Consider the following 19,322-nt stretch of genomic DNA (forward strand, 5'->3'; position numbering starts at 1 on the left):
GTAGTGGCTGTAATTCCGCACAACGGCTGAATTTCGGGAACGTCTTCAAATACTGTGTTAGGAGCCCACTAATTTCTATATTAAAGCATCCATAAAGTAGCATGCCATGAGACCTTTAAATGTAGTGACCTCTGGTGTACGCTGTCTGAAGACGTCATAGACGTCACGTCAGGGTACGGAAGAGGCTCGCGCCTTCCATCTTCTCCTCACTTTAACTGTTTTGCGCGTGCGCCATCCAGAATAATGAGTCGGTTTTGGTTTTATTTTATTTTTTTATTTCTTGCAATTAAAAGTCCTAGTTTGATCGTTTTTGTTTTTTTTGCGGTGTATGTGTGTATTCACTACAGAACGAGGTAGATGTGGACACAAATACTCTTCTACATGGAAAAGTGGTTGCTGCATGCCGGTATAGCGTCGTAGAATTAGCTGGATTCCTCCAATGGGCTTTTTTTTTGCGTAATATTTATCCGACCTTTGTTTATAAATAGCCATCGTATAATAACACATGACGTCGTCCAGATATCGTATGTCCTTGGCAACGTGGGTCCTCTTGGCGTCCTCTGGCTGCAGGACTGGGTTGTTCCCATAAATTCACTGGACCCATGATGCGGTTACGGTACAGAGCAGCGATGAAAAACAGTTGATAAACTCTCTAAAAGGCTGCACTGGAATTACGGTTATCCACTCGACCAGAGGAGCTACAGAACCGACTGCTTGGTAATTTTAGGATAAATAACGCCTTAAAACAAAAAGTTAACGACAGGAGCCTAGATAGTTGTTATAGCAAACCTCTTTCTCTCACCAGGAAGTGTACAGGATATTGGAGGATTATTGGATGTTATTATTATGATTATTATGCAGGTTCTAAGGTTCATTAATATTAATGGGTTATTAGTATTGAGTATCATTAAGCTTTGTCTACTGTAGTCTACTTACTGCTTTACTTGCCTCGTATTCCCCTTTATTCTATTTCTTTTCAGTTTTATGCAAACAATATCTCAATATCTTCTCCTAAAAGGTAACTGTTATGTTTGTCTTATTCCACAGTTCTGATTCAAGAGCGTCAGGGACCATCATGTATTAAGAACTGCGTGGAACTGTCACTCATGGGTCTCCTACTATCGGTTTGGATGTCAGAGATGACAGATGATGGCCCCGCCTCCTCTTCATCAGCCATAGAAACACTGGCGGTCCCAACCTCCTCTCGCCTGTCAGTCATGCTGCACTCTTCTCCCATTGGTTCAGGGGACGTGCGATCACACTGGAGCACCTCTCACTGCTCTCCTCACTTCCTGTTGTCTCCCTGTCGGGAGGAAGTGACCCGCACGCCTGTTGAGCAGAGCAGTGACGGGGTGAGGGCTGCGGAGGGGGTGAGCGCTGGGCTGCACGTCTGGGAGGTGCTCTGGAGTCCTGCTCACAGGGGGAGCCACGCAGTCATCGGTGTCTCCTGCGCTAACTGCCCTCTGCAGGCGTCAGGGTACAGTGCCCTGCTGGGAGGGGACCCCCAGTCCTGGGGCTGGGAGCTGGGAACCAACCAGCTCTGGCATGGGGCTCAGTCTCTGGGGAGGTATCCAGCGGTCCACTCCAACACTCAGGGTGTGGGAGCGGGAGGGCCAGAGATTGGTTTAAAGAGCTCAGGGTCAGCCGTGGAGATACCAGAGCGCGTACTGCTGGTGCTGGATGCCGACGCAGGGACACTGGCCTACATGGTGGAGGAGAGCTTCTTCGGCGTGGCGTTCGAGGACCTCCCTCACGGAGTGGAGTTGTTCCCTGCGGTCAGCAGTGTGAGGGGCGGAGCCTCCATACGACTGCGCTACCTTAACGGTGCCACTAGTGAGTTATATATTGTATATATATAGTATTGAGGCATAAGTACATGCCGCAAAGAAATGTACAATAGACCCTTTACAAATAGTTTATACAATGGACAAACACAGGTGTCGCTTTAGTCCACTTCTCATTCCCTGATACATAAAAGAGGCAGATCCATAATTGTTGCCTGACCCTGCGATGATACCTCTGTTGAAAGGGTCTAAAGAGGGAAAGAGCTGTTCTGTTGGTCGTAGGGGTCATAGATCAGAGCTAGGCCTATAAGTCATCCATATCTCCCTGCATCATGTAGACAGTGGTACATGATGTCTACTAGACACTATAGTACACCTGCTACTGGCTAATCAAGTGCATTGTTGTTGGCTTACCTTCTGGCTTGTTCTTCCCTCTATCTAGGCGACCCCCCCGCCCTGATGGCTCTTTGCAGTCTGACCATCCAACGCTCTCTGGGACCACAGAGGAAGAATCTCACAAACACACTGCCCATTCCCCCTGTTCTCCAGCAATACCTGGTTCCAAACCAATAGCCTGCACACACACACACACTTACACACACACACACACACAGGCATGCACGCACAAACACACACACACACACACACACACAAACTTTCAACAACTGAATACAATGGAACACACAAACATAGGCCTTAGCTGAAAATGTACACTACTGAGGTATTTGAACTAGTACTATTTACTACTTTTATGGGATAATGAATCAATCAATGATTACTGGTTTGATAAAGTGTTTTTGCGTGTTTATTTTTTGTATAAATCTCTTGTAAAAGCGGATGTATGTAAAACATCTAAAATATGTTATTTTGCTGTAAATACTTTTTTTCACAATGTGTATCTATTTATTAATTCTAAATAAAGAACCTTTCCATTGTAATGGTGTTTGGTTTGACCTTTGTTGATGTTATTTTCCTTATTTAACGCAAAGACGAGTAAGAGGAAATAGATGATGAGTGGTTTTCTGCACATAAAGACTATAGAAATAAATATGTAGGCCTATTCACGCTGTGAATAGCCTGAACAATGTGTAATGTACTACATTAACCCATAGCCTGTACCAAAACAAGGTTTGAGTTATAACATTATAAATGGTTTACATGCTCTTTTAAGACCAATGCCGTGTGTGTGGTATTTTGAGCATTATGCATAGCCGGCTACGTGACGTCACACGATATCTGGCAGAGGAGGCTAATGCCGCGGGAAACTAGCAGCGTCACGAAACGGCTGAATAAATATAACCGGTAATTTATACGAAAGATCATTTCATCTTTTCAACTAATTTATCATACATTCTGGGTTATAAAGCCAGCTTGCAACTTCGGCAATATACCTCAAAAAACGAGCTTGGTGAGTTTAAACGAGCTAAGCTGTACGTGCCACTGGAGCTAATAATAAAGCACACGGCTAAAACCTTGTTTTGGTTGACCAGTGATTCAGTGACTAGCCTTCAGCTGTTTCCCAACACTGACCATGGCACTGCAGAATGCTGTCAGAAGGGAGGTGACTAACCAGGCCAGCCTCAATGGAGATGAGGAGGAGGAAGAGTCACCTGAGGTGAGAGACCCCCACTGGTCAACAGGTTTATGCCACCACCTTTGTATGTTCGTTCACATCTTTTTCCGTATGCACAGGTAATACTGAGTGTGTTGGCACAACATGGACAAGTGGGCCTGTGCTTCTATGACAGCAAAGATTATACGTTGCATTATATGGCTGACACACCAGACAGCACTGACCTTAACCTGCTGGAAAGAGGTATAATGGCAAGGACGCGATGTGACACAACAACAAATACAAACATGGTCTTGCCCTGCTACCACATGTCTTTTTGTTTTATATATATATATATATATATATATATATATATATATATATATATATATATATATATATATATATATATATATGTGTGTGTGTGTGTGTGGGGGGGGGGACATTAATCTAACCTTGTGTTGGTACTGATAGTATTATCTGTGTCCTTTCTCGGTTTTCTTTTGTGTTGTTTTGAAGTCATCCAAGAGATAAGTCCCCGTGTCATTATCACGAGTGCCAAGCAGGAACGCAGCATGGTGCACTTCATGCACACATTGGGTGAGCAGCCGGGATTGTATTGGGTATCGGGACTGAGAAGTGTGACGTGGTATCTGACGTGGTTGGTCTTATCAATGGAATATATATAGTTTTCATACTATCCATTTCGAGCAGACAATAATGGAATAATTTTGTGTGGCTCTTGGGTATTGATACCACACACAAATTATCATTGTGGCTAAGATACCAGTACATGATATAAAGATCAGTCATATGCAATGTTAAAATACTTTTCTGTGTTTTCCCCTCACCCTTTAATGTACCCCAGGGTCAATTCCAGACTACAAACCGGAAGTGGTCACATATCCATATGTGGACTTCGGTAAAAATAAATCTGACTAAACCTTTAATAAACATGCAAGGGTCTGATGTACTTTGAGATGGCGTTGTTGAATGGATGAATCACAGGACTCTTCAGGCCCCTGAAAGCCTCCTATGTGGCAGGTCTGGAGGTCAGTAAGCAGAGGCTTCTGTCTGCCCACCTTCCTTTTCTTCCTGCCTCCATCACAGAGAGACTCTCCTATCTCACTTCCTACATGTCCTTCGACTCCCCCCTCATGGTGAGCTCTCACTGCCCACACAATGTCCTGTCAATACGTCCATCAGTGTGTGGATAGTCACCCCCTGTGTTAGTGTGTGTGTGTGTGTGTGTCTCTGTCCGTGGTGTGGTTACATGCATGTCTGCTGTGTGTGTGTGTGTATGTGTGTGGTAGTTGCGGTCATTAGGTGCTCTCTTGAAATGCCTGGACAGGAGGAGAGTGGGTGTTGAGCTGGAGGACAGCAGTGTTGGGGTTCCGATCTTACAGTTTCACACCTACACATTGTAAGACACACAAACACACACATACACATGTTCAAGAACACAGAGTATTTACGGAAACAACCTACCATGGACAGTTCATTTGGAGCTATGGATTCTGAAATGTTTAGAGTATTTGCATTGATAGATGCATATGTTTCTTTGTTTATGTTCAGTACTCACAGTAAATTGCACTCGCGTGGGAACTAATCAAGTAGTGTTTTTCCGCAGTTATATTTGGCACGCTGTCATAGTGCTGTTACTTATAAGTGTTTTTGCTTTAAAGGTCATATCAGTGAATCAGTTCTTACTAAAACATCAAACCAACTGTTTCAACAACATTGACTGCCGTTCCTCACCAGCACATCCTTGTGTTCTGATCCTTGTGTTCCCTGGTGTCTGTCCACAGGGAGATTAAGGACCTGCTAAATGAAGTCCAACTGTCTCATTAAGATCTCTGTTGTCCTCTAACTGCCTCAACTGTTGTGTGTTTTTTTCCATTCTAGAACAGGTGTGGTGTATGTGGACAGAGACACATACAGGTAGGACGGCTCTAACGAGTCCATGCACATCACTTTTGGAAAAATATTGATGATTGATTATATCATATAACAATATTTAATATAAGTGAATATGGATTTCTTTTTTCGAATGCACGTGTTTCAGCGTTCTGCAGATCTTCAAGTCAGAGCTCCACCCTTCAGTGTACAAGATGCAGTCTGGCGAGAAGGAGGGCTTGAGTCTGTATGGTATTGAGATGTGACCTGTGCCGTGAGGAGTGGGCCAGTGTTCTCTCAGATGTTGTTTTTGTCATATCTTACAAAACATACTATGTCCTAAGTGTGTGTGTCTGTTTTGGTTGCAGAGATACTAAATCGCTGCAAGTGCAAGTTTGGCTCCAGACTGCTGCGGTAGGATTGGAAGACGAAAAACATTATGTCAATATAACTATGGTGGACATACGTAATGAGTTTATATTTAATCCAAATTAAACAATCCAGGTCTCCTGTTTGCGTTATTTGCGGTGGTTCTGGTTCTTGTTGTGAAGATGAATACCATATTTTCTGACCAGCCAAGGACACAGAACCACCCAGATATAAACACAAACCAGTTGTTTTGCATTCAGTTTCAAATTACTATAATTCTATAATTCTTAAAGCACCAGTGGGCAGAAGAGAGTTCCAAAAGTACTGAGGTCTGGCATTGTGCTGATGGCATTCATTAATAACCATGAAAGTCCACCATGCCCTCTTTTGGTATACCTCCTCTTCTTTTGAATAGATAGAATAAATAGATGAAATGTATGCTGTGAGATAACTGGTTGAAGAATATGTTGTGGATTGAACACTTGTGTGTCACGTGTGTCAGCCGGTGGTTCCTGCGGCCCACCAGAAACATGGAGGTGTTGCACCGCAGGCAGGAGGCCATCCGCTTCTTTGCGTCACCGCGCAACTCTGACATAGCCGGCACCCTGCAGTCCTTGTTGCGCAACATCCGGAACATTCCGGTACACTCTGATCCCTCGCTTCCATTTCAGCAGTGCTGTGTCCACCTGCACCACGATAGTTTTGCTATCACAGCTGCTAACACCAGAAACTGTGTGTGTGTGTGTGTGTGTGTGTGTGTGTGTGTGTGTGTGTGTGTGTGTGTGTGTGTGTGTGTGTGTGTGTGTGTGTGTGTGTGTGTGTGTGTGTGTGTGTGTGTGTGTGTGTGTCAGACTCTCCTGCGCAGAATGTCTCTCTCACACACTAAAGTAACAGACTGGCAGAGTCTCTACAAGGTAGGAAGTGTGACGCTTTACAGAATAAAATCACAAATCCAACAAAATATAAAACACAAAATAAAGTTCATGTGTATGTGTGTGTGTGTGCGCATTAGACGGTGTACAGTGCAGTGTGCATCAGGGACACGGTGCGTGTCTTGCCTCAGTCTGTTGGGCTCTTCCGTGAGATCAGCGAGGGTTTCTCTGATGACCTTCAACACATCGCCTCCCTCATTAGCAAAGTGGTCAGTTCTCGTTACGCAGAACCATCTGCTGTCATGCCATCGTCCCTCGAACTCCCCATCTCTTTTTTTAAATCTTTAAAGCGCTCTGTCTTATGCACACAAACCCAAGACCGACATGCATATTATATTCATGGCACCTTGGATCAACCGTCCACAATGTGTGATCTGTGTTCTGTTTTCGTCGTGTGTAGGTGGACTTTGAGAGCAGCTCCACGGAGAACCGCTTCACCATCAAGCCGAACGTGGACCCTGCTATTGATGAGAGTAAGTCTGGACCTGCTGGTTCAACAGCTGTCTTCAGTAAGAACAAAATACGATTGGATGAATGTTAAGTGTAAAGTGAAAGAGGTCTCAGCAAGGACTGTCTCCTCAGAAAAGAGGAAGATGATGGGGCTGTCTGACTTCCTGACGGACGTGGCCAGGAGAGAGCTGGAGCACCTGGACTCCCGCATGCCCTCCTGCTGTGTCATTTACATTCCTCTGGTACTGCTTCATTCTACCAGTGGCCACAGTACCTGAATGAAGACACCTTCAATCTAGTGTTTAGCTAGATTTAGATGCTCACACAGTGAGGGGATTACGTTGGCATAGCAGACTTAATATTAATGGCTAACCCAGACTGAATCAAGTGGCTTGATATTTTATGATGAATGTTAAACGTTATCCTACTCCTCTTCAGATAGGCTTTCTGCTGTCGGTGCCCCGGCTGCCCAGCATGGTGGAGAAGGAGGATTTTGAGATAGCGGGTCTGGACTTCATGGTGTGTGCCAAAGTGGATGGATATCTGGTTATCTGTATGTGTGTGTGCGTTTGTGTGTGTGTGTTTGTGTGTGTGTGTGTGTGTAAGAGCATGCGTATTTTCATGCATGTTTATGTGTGCACGGATGTGTAATTGTGTGTGTAGTTTCTGTCGGAGGAGCGTCTCCACTATCGCAGCCAGAGAACTAAAGAGCTAGACGACCTCCTGGGAGACTTACACTGTGACATAAGAGGTATGACAGTCGGAAGAGGCTTCTGTGGGTTCCATCATTCACAGGTAATGAGTGTAGTCCATGGACTCTGGAGTGTGTTGAGTTTGGCTGCAGATGTGTTTGGTTACCTTTTTGTCAGACATGGAGACTGCAGTCATGACACAGCTGCAGACGGCTATCCTGGAGAAAAGTCCCTCCCTGTACAAGGTAGCTGTCGCATAACCTTTGCTTATACTCTTCTACTACGGTGGCACCTAATATGGAGGTGTAGTGAGGTGGATGTGTTTGCTGTAAAGTTTATAATCTGGAGGCTAGTGTGGTGGATGTGTGTGCTGTAAAGTATATGTTCTTGAGGTGTAGTGAGGTGGATGTGTGTGCTGTAAAGTTAATAATCTGGAGGTGTAGTGAGGTGGATGTGTGCTGTAAAGTATATGTTCTGGAGGTGTAGTGAGGTGGATAAGTGTGCTGTAACGTTTATAATATGGAGGTGTACTGAAGTGGATGTGTGCTGTAAAGTTTATAATCTGGAGGTGTACTGAGGTGGATGTGGAGCTGTAAAGTTTATAATCTGGAGGTGTACTGAGGTGGATGTGTGGGCTGTAAAGTTGATAATCTGGAGGTGTAGTGAGATGGATGTGTGTGCTGTATAGGTGCTTGATTTGAGTGCAGAGCTGGACTGCCTGATGGCGATGAGCAGTGCCTCGCAGGAGTACGGCTACACCTCACCTAAACTAGCAGCCCACAGGAGGATACTTCTCACACAGGCCAGGTAGACAGGAGCACACACACAGAGTTGATCAGGATTATATGGCCAAACTGACACATATGCTTCCATCTTTCATTGTATGAGTGCAAGTTTAAGATCCAGGTTTGGCTTTGTATTCCAGACACCCACTGCTGGAGCTCTGCTCTCCTGTGTTTGTGGCCAACTCTTTCCAGAGCTCAGAGACAAATGGCAGAGTCAAGGTCATCACTGGGCCCAACTCGTCTGGCAAGAGTATCTACCTCAAACAAGTAGAGTAGATGCACAACAACTTCACTGCCTCTGACCTTCGGATTGTGTTTTTGCACACTGACTGCCACTGTGACCCTGGTTTTTTGTTTTCCAAATCAAAATCTATTTTTGTATGCAAGCTCAGACAAGCATGTGACCCACTTGGGGATTGTGACCCTCAGAAGTCAGACATTTAACCACATATACGCTAACTTACTAAGTACTCTTCAATTGACTCAATAAGGTGGGCTTGGCAGTGTTCATGGCTCTCATTGGCTCAGATGTGCCAGCAAAGGAGGCAGAGATTGGTCTGGTGGATGGAATATTCACCCGCATGCAGAGCAGGGAGTCTGTGTCTGTAGGCCTCAGCACCTTCATGATAGACCTCAATCAGGTACACACACACACACACACACACACACACACACACACACACACACTTCATTGTTTATACAATACAATATGTATATTACATGTCTCTAATTACCCCTTCAACCTCTCTTGTCAATTGAACATCCACTGATCACAGCTCACAGTCTAACACAAACACACACATGCCTACACACATACATGCTGAAATCCATTCAGTATTTTGTTGTAACAGCAAGGTTCACATTCTAGATGGCCCATGCTATCAACAGCAGCACTGGCAACTCTCTCATTTTGATTGATGAATTTGGAAAAGGCACCAACACAGTAAGAAACATGTATATGCACGTGTAACATTCCTTTATTTGAACAAATTTGTTTTACTATTAGTGTAAACATAACAATTAGGGTTATTATATAACACTTCATTATGATGCTAGGTGGATGGGCTTTCCTTGCTGGCGGCATCGATCTCACATTGGCTGGAAGAAGTTCCTGGAAAGGTTCCCCACGTGCTTTTGGCGACCAACTTCCACAGTCTACTCCAGCTTGGTCTGCTGCCCTCCACCAGCCTCCTCTCTCTGCTGGTACGCACATGACCTGTCCTATTCCTTGGCTCTGTGTAGTAAAATGCTCAATAGCATTTAGTAGATGCTCCTATTCCAAGAAACCGCTGAGGACAATCAAACCATACCATGGATATTTGTATTGTGTTTCGATTTGTGTTAGTGCCGAACATCAGCAGAGCTCTCCTCATGACGTCATAACTCTTAGGGGTGACCCTGAACCTTATCTGTGGTGGTAACAGAGTAAGGGATTGTGTGTTTTAGACTCTTGAGACAGCGGTGGATGGGGATGAGCTGGTGTTCCTGTACCAGCTGAAGGAGGGCATGTGCCAGTCCAGCTACGCTGCCAACATCGCTCTACTGGCCGGCCTGCCCACCAACCTCGTACAGCGAGGGGTGGAGGTATGCACGCACACGCATGCACGCACACACACACACACACACACACATGATACTTAGCAGGCTCATCAGTAACACTTTATGTCATAGGTTGTAAATTATGTAAATTAAAGTTATTAAGAATACTTTATGTTTGCTATAAGTGCTATGTTATAGCTAGATAGTTATTACACAGCACAAATGTATGTGTGAAGACATGAAGACAGATGTGAAGATGAAGCCTATTGCAACCGCAAATAATGCATTTGCCTCCTTTTTATCACACACACACACAAACGCAAACCTTTCTGGTCCCAGAGCAACGTGTGACTGATGTCACTGATGTTTCTGCCAAGGTTTCTGAACTCTACAGAACAGGACAGACCATCAAGAGAGTGGACAGACACTCATTGGACGAACATACCAACAGGTAAGTTTATTAAAAAATACAACAGAGGACATTAAAGGCACCAAAACATGTTTGGATCTGTGTGCCTTTACAATATCTGCACAGATGTCAGTGGCTGGTGGACAAGTTCCTGAGTGTGGACCTGAATGATAAGGATGTGGATCTGCAGAAGTTCTTGAAGGAGGAGCTCCTGCCCTCTGCTGGAGATCCTCAGTAGTGCAGGGAGAGACAGCTGGCTGCACACACTGCTGTCCTGTTGTTAAGTTGCATTGGTCTATTTAGTTAATAACTTTGGTGGAGTTGTACAATTTATGAAACATCTGATTCAACTTTATTGGCTTTCTAAGGAAAATTATCTATTTCTAATGACATGTATACAATTATTTAACTCCTATTAAAAATAACACTCTGTATACCTAGTTTCAATAAATGTTTAAAACTATTTATGGTACAATTAAAGACATTTTGAAAAACAACCAATAAAAGAAATTGGATTGTGGCCTGTGTGTCTGGCAGTGCATTCAATTATACTGCGTTAATAACACATTCCACCATCTGGCACTTGATCCAGCCTTTTATTCTGTTTCTGACAGCAGCAGTTGACGGTTAGATAAACGACTCCCTCCTACTGGAAGGAATGGCGAGAAAATATTATGATAAATACATTAACACTCCTTCAGCTATTGAGCTTTAACATTAAACAAAGACAACTGATTTGTCTTCAGTCATCATCCAGTTGATGGAGGCTGTCAGGCCGCTCATTGAACAGACAGCCGGGTCCACCATCTGGCTGTGCAGTCCGTCGGTGGGGAAACAGAGAGATGAGCTAGTACAGTCTGGGGGGCGGTCCTGTGAGGTACCAGAGGCCGAGCGCGGGGGCCGTCAGGTAGGAGCACAGGCCGACGGGCCGCGCCGGGTGCGCCGCATTGCAGAAGGCGGTGTCGCAGCAGTGCTTGGTCATGGTGTAGAGGGTGGCGTTGGGGTACAGCTCCAAGCTGGTCTCGGCGCTGCACTCCTCTGTCTTCACACAGCCCAGCGTCTTCACTTCCAGCAGGTCCACTGAAGGAGACACACCAGCCATAGCAGGAGTAATGCCCGTTTACACCTCGCTCGCAGACACTGATTATATTTGCACTTGCTCATTAGCACAAAGCTGTCCCTCCCACAGGATTATATAATGTAGTCTGTCTGCTGACCGGAAAGATGTAAAAACTAAGATGAAGAAGAACACTGATGAACATATATTCATTTAGTCAAGCATTCACACATTAACATCTGTGTTCTTACACACAAGTATGGCATTAAACACATACTTCGTTAACCTACATTATACCGATTAAAACACTGCTCCCGCTGATAACACTGATGGGCCTGCTCCTTGATGTAGCAGGGCATGGGGAGAAGACTGGTGAAGATCTACGCTCTAGAAGATCATATTTGGGTTATTGTACCACTACTCCACTGATGATGAAGAATGAAGGCGAGGGAGGAGGATACATTACTGTAGTGAAGCACAGTTTCCGCATTATAGCTTCATATAAACATTATTTAACCTGACGGGAAAAAACAATCATTGTGACTTATGCAACACATTGCGTCACACTGCAAAGGTCAGGAGTACGATTCCCACTGGGGCGGTCCATGCAAACAATGTCTGCACTCGTGCTTTGGATAAAACCGTCCTTCAAATAGCATGTACACACACACACAAACACACACACACAGTGGTAGGGGCCCACCTGCCTTCCCGCGGCCAGTGAAGCACCTCTCCCCAGGGCTGCAGTAGACCCTGGTGGTATAGCAGGCGTCCCAGAAGCCCAGGTCACAGCGGAAACACTCCAGCCCATCCTCCAAGCCCACCTCCTCTATGATCTCTGGCTGATCCTCCTCTTCCTCACCTGAGCAACCCACCGGGCAAGGGAAGATTTGCATTAGGCAAGGTTAACACATAATAAAAGGTTCAAGGTTGGACTAAAGACAGTGGTGGGTCCTACTGGAGGTGACCGCAAGCCATCTGCATTACACATGCAAGCGCATGTGTTTGATGCTAGCACAATAACATGTGCGTATATGTATTATCTATCATTATGTATTCAACGCTGAATTATAAATAAAGACTTTGAAAGTCTTTTGTAAAATCTGCCAAAGGCACATCTTGTTGAATCGATGTCACGTTGTAAATAAATGACCTAATTAAAATTAAAGTGAACGTTCATTTCTCTCCTCTACGAGAATATCTTGAAATCAGGGGGATTTGGCCTAAAAAATGTCTTCATTAATGTTTCAAGACATTTAAGGATTCAAGACAATACAAAACAATGCTTTGCTGTGCTTAGTCTAATAGGATGTGTGTCTATTTAGGCCTTGAGTTTATCCAGTTAAAAACGCTGGCTGCTTCAAACACACACCACCAGTGGATAAAGACCTTATCCGCTCTCCAGGCCCGGCGATGGGTTACACAGAAGGCTTGCCTGCCTTATCCCCTCTTACCTACATGGCTGCTCCTCTCTTTCAGACATCTCAGACATGTCTGCAGGAATAGAGGCAAGACTAGGGGGGGCTTGTATCCATCAGCCTCTCGTAATAGAATTACACTAATTGGGTCGTGGCAACAGAGTACATGGCCTGAGATTAACCTTGATGTAAACGATACTCACATTCACTCTACTAGTTTCCCTTGTCCAGCAGTCACAGATGGCACTTACTGTATGTTAAAGTTAACTTTATACCAGACGAGGGAGGTAGAGTTTAACAAACAGCTATCCACCCATTACAGATGGCACCTGCTTTCGCACTGAAGATAGAATTAATGGGATTCCGATAAACATCTTAATTCCTTATGGCTCATGGGTCATCATCATTCGTTAATGTCAGCCCAGCGTGCAGGAAGGAGTCATTCTTTGGCAGCGTTATGGCTTGTGTTGGATCTGACCAAGCATTAAAACACATCAGATAGGCCTACTTTGTTCTTGTTCTTCACAATGCTGAAATAGCAAGTGGAAAGTGTGTGCGTAAGGGAGCTCTAAAGGTCCGGTTGCTATGAAACCTTAATAGTGGGGAGAATTAAGTTAGCTTAAACTCTTCTTTGGTATCGTTTAATTAACAGTTGCGTTCCTTACCTTGTGCATGTGGGAGCAGCATGATGGCCAAAACAAAGAAGATGATTTGCTTCATTGCAGTGAAGCTCCGAGCTGACTCGTTCTCCTAGAAGCACTGCTGCAGAAGTACAATTGGATTAAGCCGCTAGGTAGGCACCTGTTATACACAATGGACCAATCACAGATCTAGGAAGTCTACTACGTGAACACACCAACAGGAGTTCAGTTCAGTAGGAAGTGAATGCACAGAGCATTTGTTTATCTGCATTGAAATGCAAATAAATGGCATATAATGGTGTTTTTTACGTTGTGTTTTGTGATAAAATACACTTGTTCAACAACCAGTTGAAGCAATTATTAGCTGACATGTGTGTCAGCTAATGTGATTATGACATTGGCCTGACTGAAAGGCATGCCACCCGACCTACCCCAAGCGCGAGAGGAAACCGTACACAGAATGGTCTAACGCTCAGAACACTTGCTTTCTAATGGCCAATTCATCAGTCATGTCATCGGTTGTTTCAACTGACTAGAAGAGAAAATATTTACCTTCTAACTGAGATCAGGTTGGGTAATCCTCAAGAAAAATGTCTATTGCAACCCTTTTCTGTCCTGAAGGACGAGTGAGAGCCGCACATGTGTCCGGAGTCAGCACTGGTGTAAGCAGCTTATAACATAGCAGCTGCTCAGCTTGTTTATGTATCAATGCAAACACATGACTAAGTCATTTAATTCAGTAATATCCGCACGGTGCACCCCCCAAAAGAAAACCATGAAACAGACCCCGCAAATGCCTGAATTGAGTAATAGCCCACACATGATGAGCTGCCTGCGTTCTCTTGCGCAATCATTCACAGTCTTTAAATATACGCAGACACATTACATCTGCAGGCAAACAGATGCATGAGTTATCTCTTCTGTTTCCTTGAAATGTCTTAAAGATAAGTAAGGAATATTGGGTCGGCGTGGTGTATGTGAGATGAGTGTGTGTGTGTGTGTGTGTGTGTGTGTGTGTGCGTGTGTGTGTAGGTGTCTGCGTGCATGCGTGCGTGCGTGCGCGCGCGTGTAAAGGAACTATTTGGACAATGAAGGGGTCTTGGAGAGATTGTGGAGATTACACATCTGCATGTAATCTCGTGCTTCGGGATTAAATCCCACTTGGTTGTAACTAAGACACGACACCTTCAAATTAGCAAATCACGGTAAGGTCTCACAGACCTACTTCATAAAAGAGGTGTGAAATGTTTGTCTTTAAGAAATAAGGGCCGTTGACCATTTAATAAATGTGTGATAAACGCTACTGTTTAACGGACAGAAGGCTGTTTTAGTGCCAACCCGCGGCCCACCGAATGGAGCCAACCGCGCTGCGTACTGTACGCGCTCAGGCTCCCTCACCAGTGCGGGTCACGGGAGGGAGCAGTGGGAACAGTGGGCGCAGTTTGGGCCGTGGGATAATGGAACATGGTGGAAACACAGTGGTGGTGGAAACATTGATGTCCTGCAGCCCTCCTCATCTCTTCCTCATCTGGACGGCAGAGGCGCGCAGCGTGAGCCTGCACTAACAGAGGGAATGCTGTGCAGTCCGAACATACCTATAAAGCCTTTCAGACTGATCCTCAGCGTAATTAGAGGTTGCAGAGGAATTCTGAGGGTAATTAAATCCCCCCCCCCCCCTTCCGGTTTCCGTCTACATGTGGGGCAAACTCAATGTTTTTACCCATTCTTCGTGGCAGAGCGAATTTAATTGGCTGTAGTGGGCTGAGTCATAATAGGATGCATGGGTAACACACAGGCAATGTTCTTTTATTTTGTTGTGGTTGGTACAATTCTGCAGAGTCTACGTACAAATGTGCTTCTAGTCCTGCTTTGAAGGCTGTTTGTGTTTGTGTGTGTGTGCATTTGAATAAAGCGTAGGAATGAGATGATGGAGAGAGGAGAGGTCACGATGGTGGGAGAGCGAGGCGTCAATAACAAAACTCCCAGGACTGTTGATACGAGCCGAGCTCTGTCAGGAATAACTCACAGCAGCACGACCGCACAACCGCTCCTCTCCCTCTCTGTCTCCCTCTCTGTCTCTCTTCAATGCAGCCCCAACGTTTGCAATCCTTCATTCCGTAGCCTAAACACACTCCGGGGGGAATGGTGTTCTGTGGGGGGCTCAGTGGCACTGCAGCATAACGTACAAACGTTACATTCGGGAGTAATGCTTGTGATTGAAACACAACCTGAGAGAGAGAAACACACTGTATTTATAGTTCTGGTTGCGGGTGTGTTTGATGGAGAGTTGATATTCCCCTTATGTACTCATTTTGTGTTTTAAACAATGGAAATGGACTGAATGTATCCTGAACTAATGTTTAGCTATGGGATGTATAACTTCTGGGACAAACAAGTGTGTGTGTGTGTGTGTGTGTGTGTGTCAGTGTTTGTGTACACGCTTGTGTGTGTGTGTGGGGGGGGGGGGGGGGGGGGGGGGGGAAGCATGTGTGTGTATGTGTACACACTTGAGTGTGTGTGTGTGTGGCTGGTTGTGTGTGTGTGTGTGTACACGCTTGTGTGTGTGCGTGTGTCTGGCTGTTTGTGTGTTGGGGGGGTATGCGTGTGTGTGAGTGTGTGTGTGTGTGTGTGTGTGTGGCTGTGTATGTGGGGCTGTGTATATGTGTGTGCATGTGTGTGTCTATGTGTGTTTGTGTGTGTGTGTGTGTGGGGGGGGGGTCGGATTCTCTATGTGACTAAGTCTCTATCTCCCAATGCGGCACCAGAATAGCCTTTTCATCGCTGCTCGAGTCCAAATACGGTCAGGGCAGGACACGTGTGGCTTGTGGGATTTGGGGGAGAGTACAGCTAAAGACAACAGTCTGGAAAACAGAACTAAAGTGCATGGTCTCCCTCCAACAGCCCCGGATGTCTCAAACAGACCATCCCCCAACACACATTTCAAACACCCTAAAATGAGGACCGGAAAGCAAGGGTCTGTGGAATAAATAGGTCCTAAACACAGCCACTTCATGGAGAGATGCATGGTACACATGTTAACTGAGGCGTGAGGCGCTATCAGGTCAACCGTAACACCTTATGTGTTCTGGCATGTTCTCTGACTCCCTAAGAGCGGCGAACGCCAGCTAACACTCCCTGGAGCAGGACGAATGAGCACATGACAGACAAAAATAAACAGGAGAATAAATATGCTTTTTGGGAGGATTTGACAAAGCGATATGTGAAACATGTAATGGAGACGTATCTCTCTCTCACACTCTCTCTCTCTCTCTCTCGCAAGTCCTGCCAAACTCAAACGGATATGGCTCCCTCTGAAGCGTACTCAGAAGTCCCGCCCTCTCTGTCCCCAGGAATGGCCTTCCGCAGCCGCAGAGCTGAGTCAATATGAAGGACGGGTGTGTCAGTACAGTGTCCTCAGACAAATGTTCACTGAGGGACCCTCAGTGTGTTTCCCCCATCAAAAGCTCTTCTCCTTCTCATCTACTGTACAGAGTGTATCGTAGCAGGACAGAGTAGAGACGTGATGGGGCCTGATTGCCCTACGTTCCACTGAGAGGGTCCTCTGCTCTCCCTAGGGGACGGGAGGGGTGAGGAGGGTTCGTATGTTGAAGTCGATCTCACTGGAGTCGCAGGAGTCCAGGGGGGAGGAGGGAAGGGTTTGGGAGGAGGGTCCGGGGGGCTCCTGATGATGCACCACACAGGTCAAGAGTCTCCCGCCCCCCACCTCCTCCACCTCCACCTCTACCACCATCACCCCCACCTGCTGGCCCTCTGCTCCTCCTCCTCCTCCATGAGCCTCTCCGCTATCCGGTGACTCCCCCTGTCCGCCGCCCTGCCCCCCCGGAGCGAGGGAGACCGCGATGACCCCGTGACCTCTCCCGGGGCTGGATGATCCCGGGTCCACATCGTCGTGGTCCTCATCGCTGTGGTCCCCGCAGAGGGACGGGGCAAGGGACAGCGACGAGGCCCAGGACCCCTGCTCCGGGTCCCCAGAGCAGCGGCGATGGGGCCGGTGTCTGCGGTCCCGGCAGCTGCAGCAGGGCCGCCGCGGCGAGCAGCCCTCCTCCTCGTCCCCCAGCACAGGGGCCCCGTCTCCGGGCCTGGCCGGCCGCAGCGTGAGCAGCGCGCTGTCACGGTTCTCGTACAGCAGCGTGGCGGAGCAGATGAAGATGAACAGGCCCACGCCCATCACCACCGGCCCGGCCAGCTTCATGCGCTCGGCGTGGGACGTCCCACGGCCGCCCTGCAAGGGCTTGGGCGCAGAGGAGGCGGAGGCGTAGCCGGCCACCGCCACGCACATCCCCACCAGCACCACGCCCACGCCCACCAGGAGCCACACCCCCGGGGCCGAGCGCACCGGCAGATCGGTCCGGCACAGCTTCTCCTTCCTCCTCTTGAGGCAGGCGAGGGGGGGCCAGGCGGAGCAGGGCGCCTGGCTGGAGGATGAGGAGGTGCTGGGCACAGGGCTGGCTGCTCTACTGGGCTCAGTGGTCGTCATTCTCTCCCCAAACACTGCAGGAAAGAGTTTGAGATTACCGCATTTTGTTGTTAGTTAGTGGATAAAGTATTTGTTTGCAGTGGAGAATAAAACTGTTGGGCTGTCCGCCGCGTCGAGGCATTGACGAGAGCCGTGAGTCACGGGGACACACACACACGTCGGCGCCCATTATAACCAGCCGCCGAACACACATTAAGGGGTCGAAGTCACTAACCCTAGGAGAAAGAGACGGAAAGGCCCGTCTTGGTTATGGTGTGTGGTCGATGCTGTGACTGCATGATCCTACAAAGAAATAGTCCCATTCACTGCTGGGACTTTCCAGAAGCCATAATTGAATTAACCCATCGAATGGGAAAGACTGAACAATTAAAGCAGTTTGAAAACCACAACGTGTTAAATGACAATCTTAACATATTTGTTTCGTGTTGTGGACTCTGGATCTGTCGACAGCTACAGTAAATATTTATACAAACAAGCATCGTTGAAAAGCTACAACCGATAACCGACCGAGAAGCTGTCGCTCCTCTTTGGCAGAAATCGAATAAAGTTAGTAGACTTGCCTTGTTTTGGATGTCAATCCGTTGAAGATGGTTATTATTAGAATGAAACACAACCAATGAGTTCATGATATCCCGGGATTTGTTTTCCCCAAGTTCGCCCTGTTCCTCCTCAGATCAGATCTTCTTCCTTCATGCTGCTCCTCCGAGCTCCAGATTAGAAAAGCCTTCACTAAAAGTGATGCAACAAGACTCTCTCACTCTCCTCTTGCCTGCTTCTTCCTTTGCGCGTAAGCAACAAAGTCATAGTAGGCTACATGTCGGCGCGATCTGTGTGTTTGCGTCTGTATGTGTGTGTGTGTGTGTGTGTGTGTGTGTGTGTGCGCGCGCGCGTGGGATTGGTGCGTGTGTTTGTGTGCGTGGGATTGTGTGCACGTGTGTGTGGGGGTGATTGTGTGTGTGTGCGTGAGTGTGTGTGTAGAGAGGTCGTGGGAATCAACGTCAAGTCGCAAGTCAACCGTAGTCCCTCAGCAACAACAGTTTCATGGCGACCACCACTAGCAGGGGCTGAGCAGCCCCAACACCCCCTCTGCATGCAGCACTCTCACATCCTCTTGGATTAGGATTGAAAACATATCTACATCTCCCCTAATTTATACATTTAAGAGCGTTAGTTAATAACCCCTACAGTTGAAAGGTAAGTCCAATACAATTTAGGTATTGGGGTGGACGTTGTGCCGTTATGATTCTCAGACTGATCTGGATCTGAGCGCGTGGAACAAGAACACGCCGGGTCACGTGAC

The 19,322-nt window shown here is 46.6% G+C and overlaps 4 protein-coding genes across 4 annotated transcripts; 2 read left to right on the plus strand and 2 right to left on the minus strand.

Moving 5' to 3' along the window:
- Window positions 1-505: 505 nt before the first annotated feature.
- Window positions 506-2,357, plus strand: LOC307085294 (SPRY domain-containing SOCS box protein 2; the record flags this gene model as incomplete). Its single annotated transcript, XM_079750017.1, is given in 4 exon segments — window positions 506-580; window positions 582-616; window positions 1,055-1,833; window positions 2,227-2,357. Coding segments are annotated over 4 exon segments (1,020 nt in total).
- Window positions 2,358-3,315: 958 nt separating this feature from the next.
- msh5 (mutS homolog 5) lies at window positions 3,316-10,101 on the plus strand (the record flags this gene model as incomplete). Its single annotated transcript, XM_079752015.1, has 23 exons — window positions 3,316-3,399; window positions 3,477-3,600; window positions 3,856-3,936; window positions 4,205-4,258; window positions 4,381-4,496; window positions 4,650-4,759; window positions 5,242-5,277; window positions 5,402-5,484; window positions 5,601-5,646; window positions 6,104-6,242; window positions 6,453-6,515; window positions 6,614-6,742; window positions 6,934-7,006; window positions 7,116-7,225; window positions 7,422-7,502; window positions 7,647-7,734; window positions 7,853-7,920; window positions 8,364-8,482; window positions 8,601-8,727; window positions 8,952-9,101; window positions 9,329-9,403; window positions 9,517-9,663; window positions 9,907-10,101. 23 exons carry the CDS (start codon window positions 3,316-3,318, stop codon window positions 10,099-10,101), a joined length of 2,298 nt encoding a protein of 765 aa, XP_079608141.1.
- Window positions 10,102-11,255: 1,154 nt separating this feature from the next.
- On the minus strand, window positions 11,256-13,603 carry LOC307084979 (uncharacterized protein; the record flags this gene model as incomplete). Its single annotated transcript, XM_079749557.1, has 3 exons — window positions 11,256-11,488; window positions 12,169-12,327; window positions 13,549-13,603. The coding sequence occupies 3 exons, from the start codon at window positions 13,601-13,603 to the stop codon at window positions 11,256-11,258; spliced, it is 447 nt and encodes a 148-aa protein (XP_079605683.1).
- Window positions 13,604-17,095: 3,492 nt separating this feature from the next.
- LOC307085051 (uncharacterized protein) lies at window positions 17,096-18,721 on the minus strand (the record flags this gene model as incomplete). The annotated part of the gene is made up of 2 exons (XM_079749690.1): window positions 18,583-18,721; window positions 17,096-18,036 (listed from the first exon to the last, which is right to left on the minus strand). Exon 2 carries the CDS (start codon window positions 18,020-18,022, stop codon window positions 17,096-17,098), a length of 927 nt encoding a protein of 308 aa, XP_079605816.1. The 5' UTR covers window positions 18,023-18,036; window positions 18,583-18,721.
- Window positions 18,722-19,322: the final 601 nt, after the last annotated feature.

Source organism: Pollachius pollachius (genome assembly GCF_949987615.1).
Source record: "Pollachius pollachius genome assembly, chromosome: 1".
Lineage (NCBI taxonomy): Eukaryota > Metazoa > Chordata > Actinopteri > Gadiformes > Gadidae > Pollachius > Pollachius pollachius.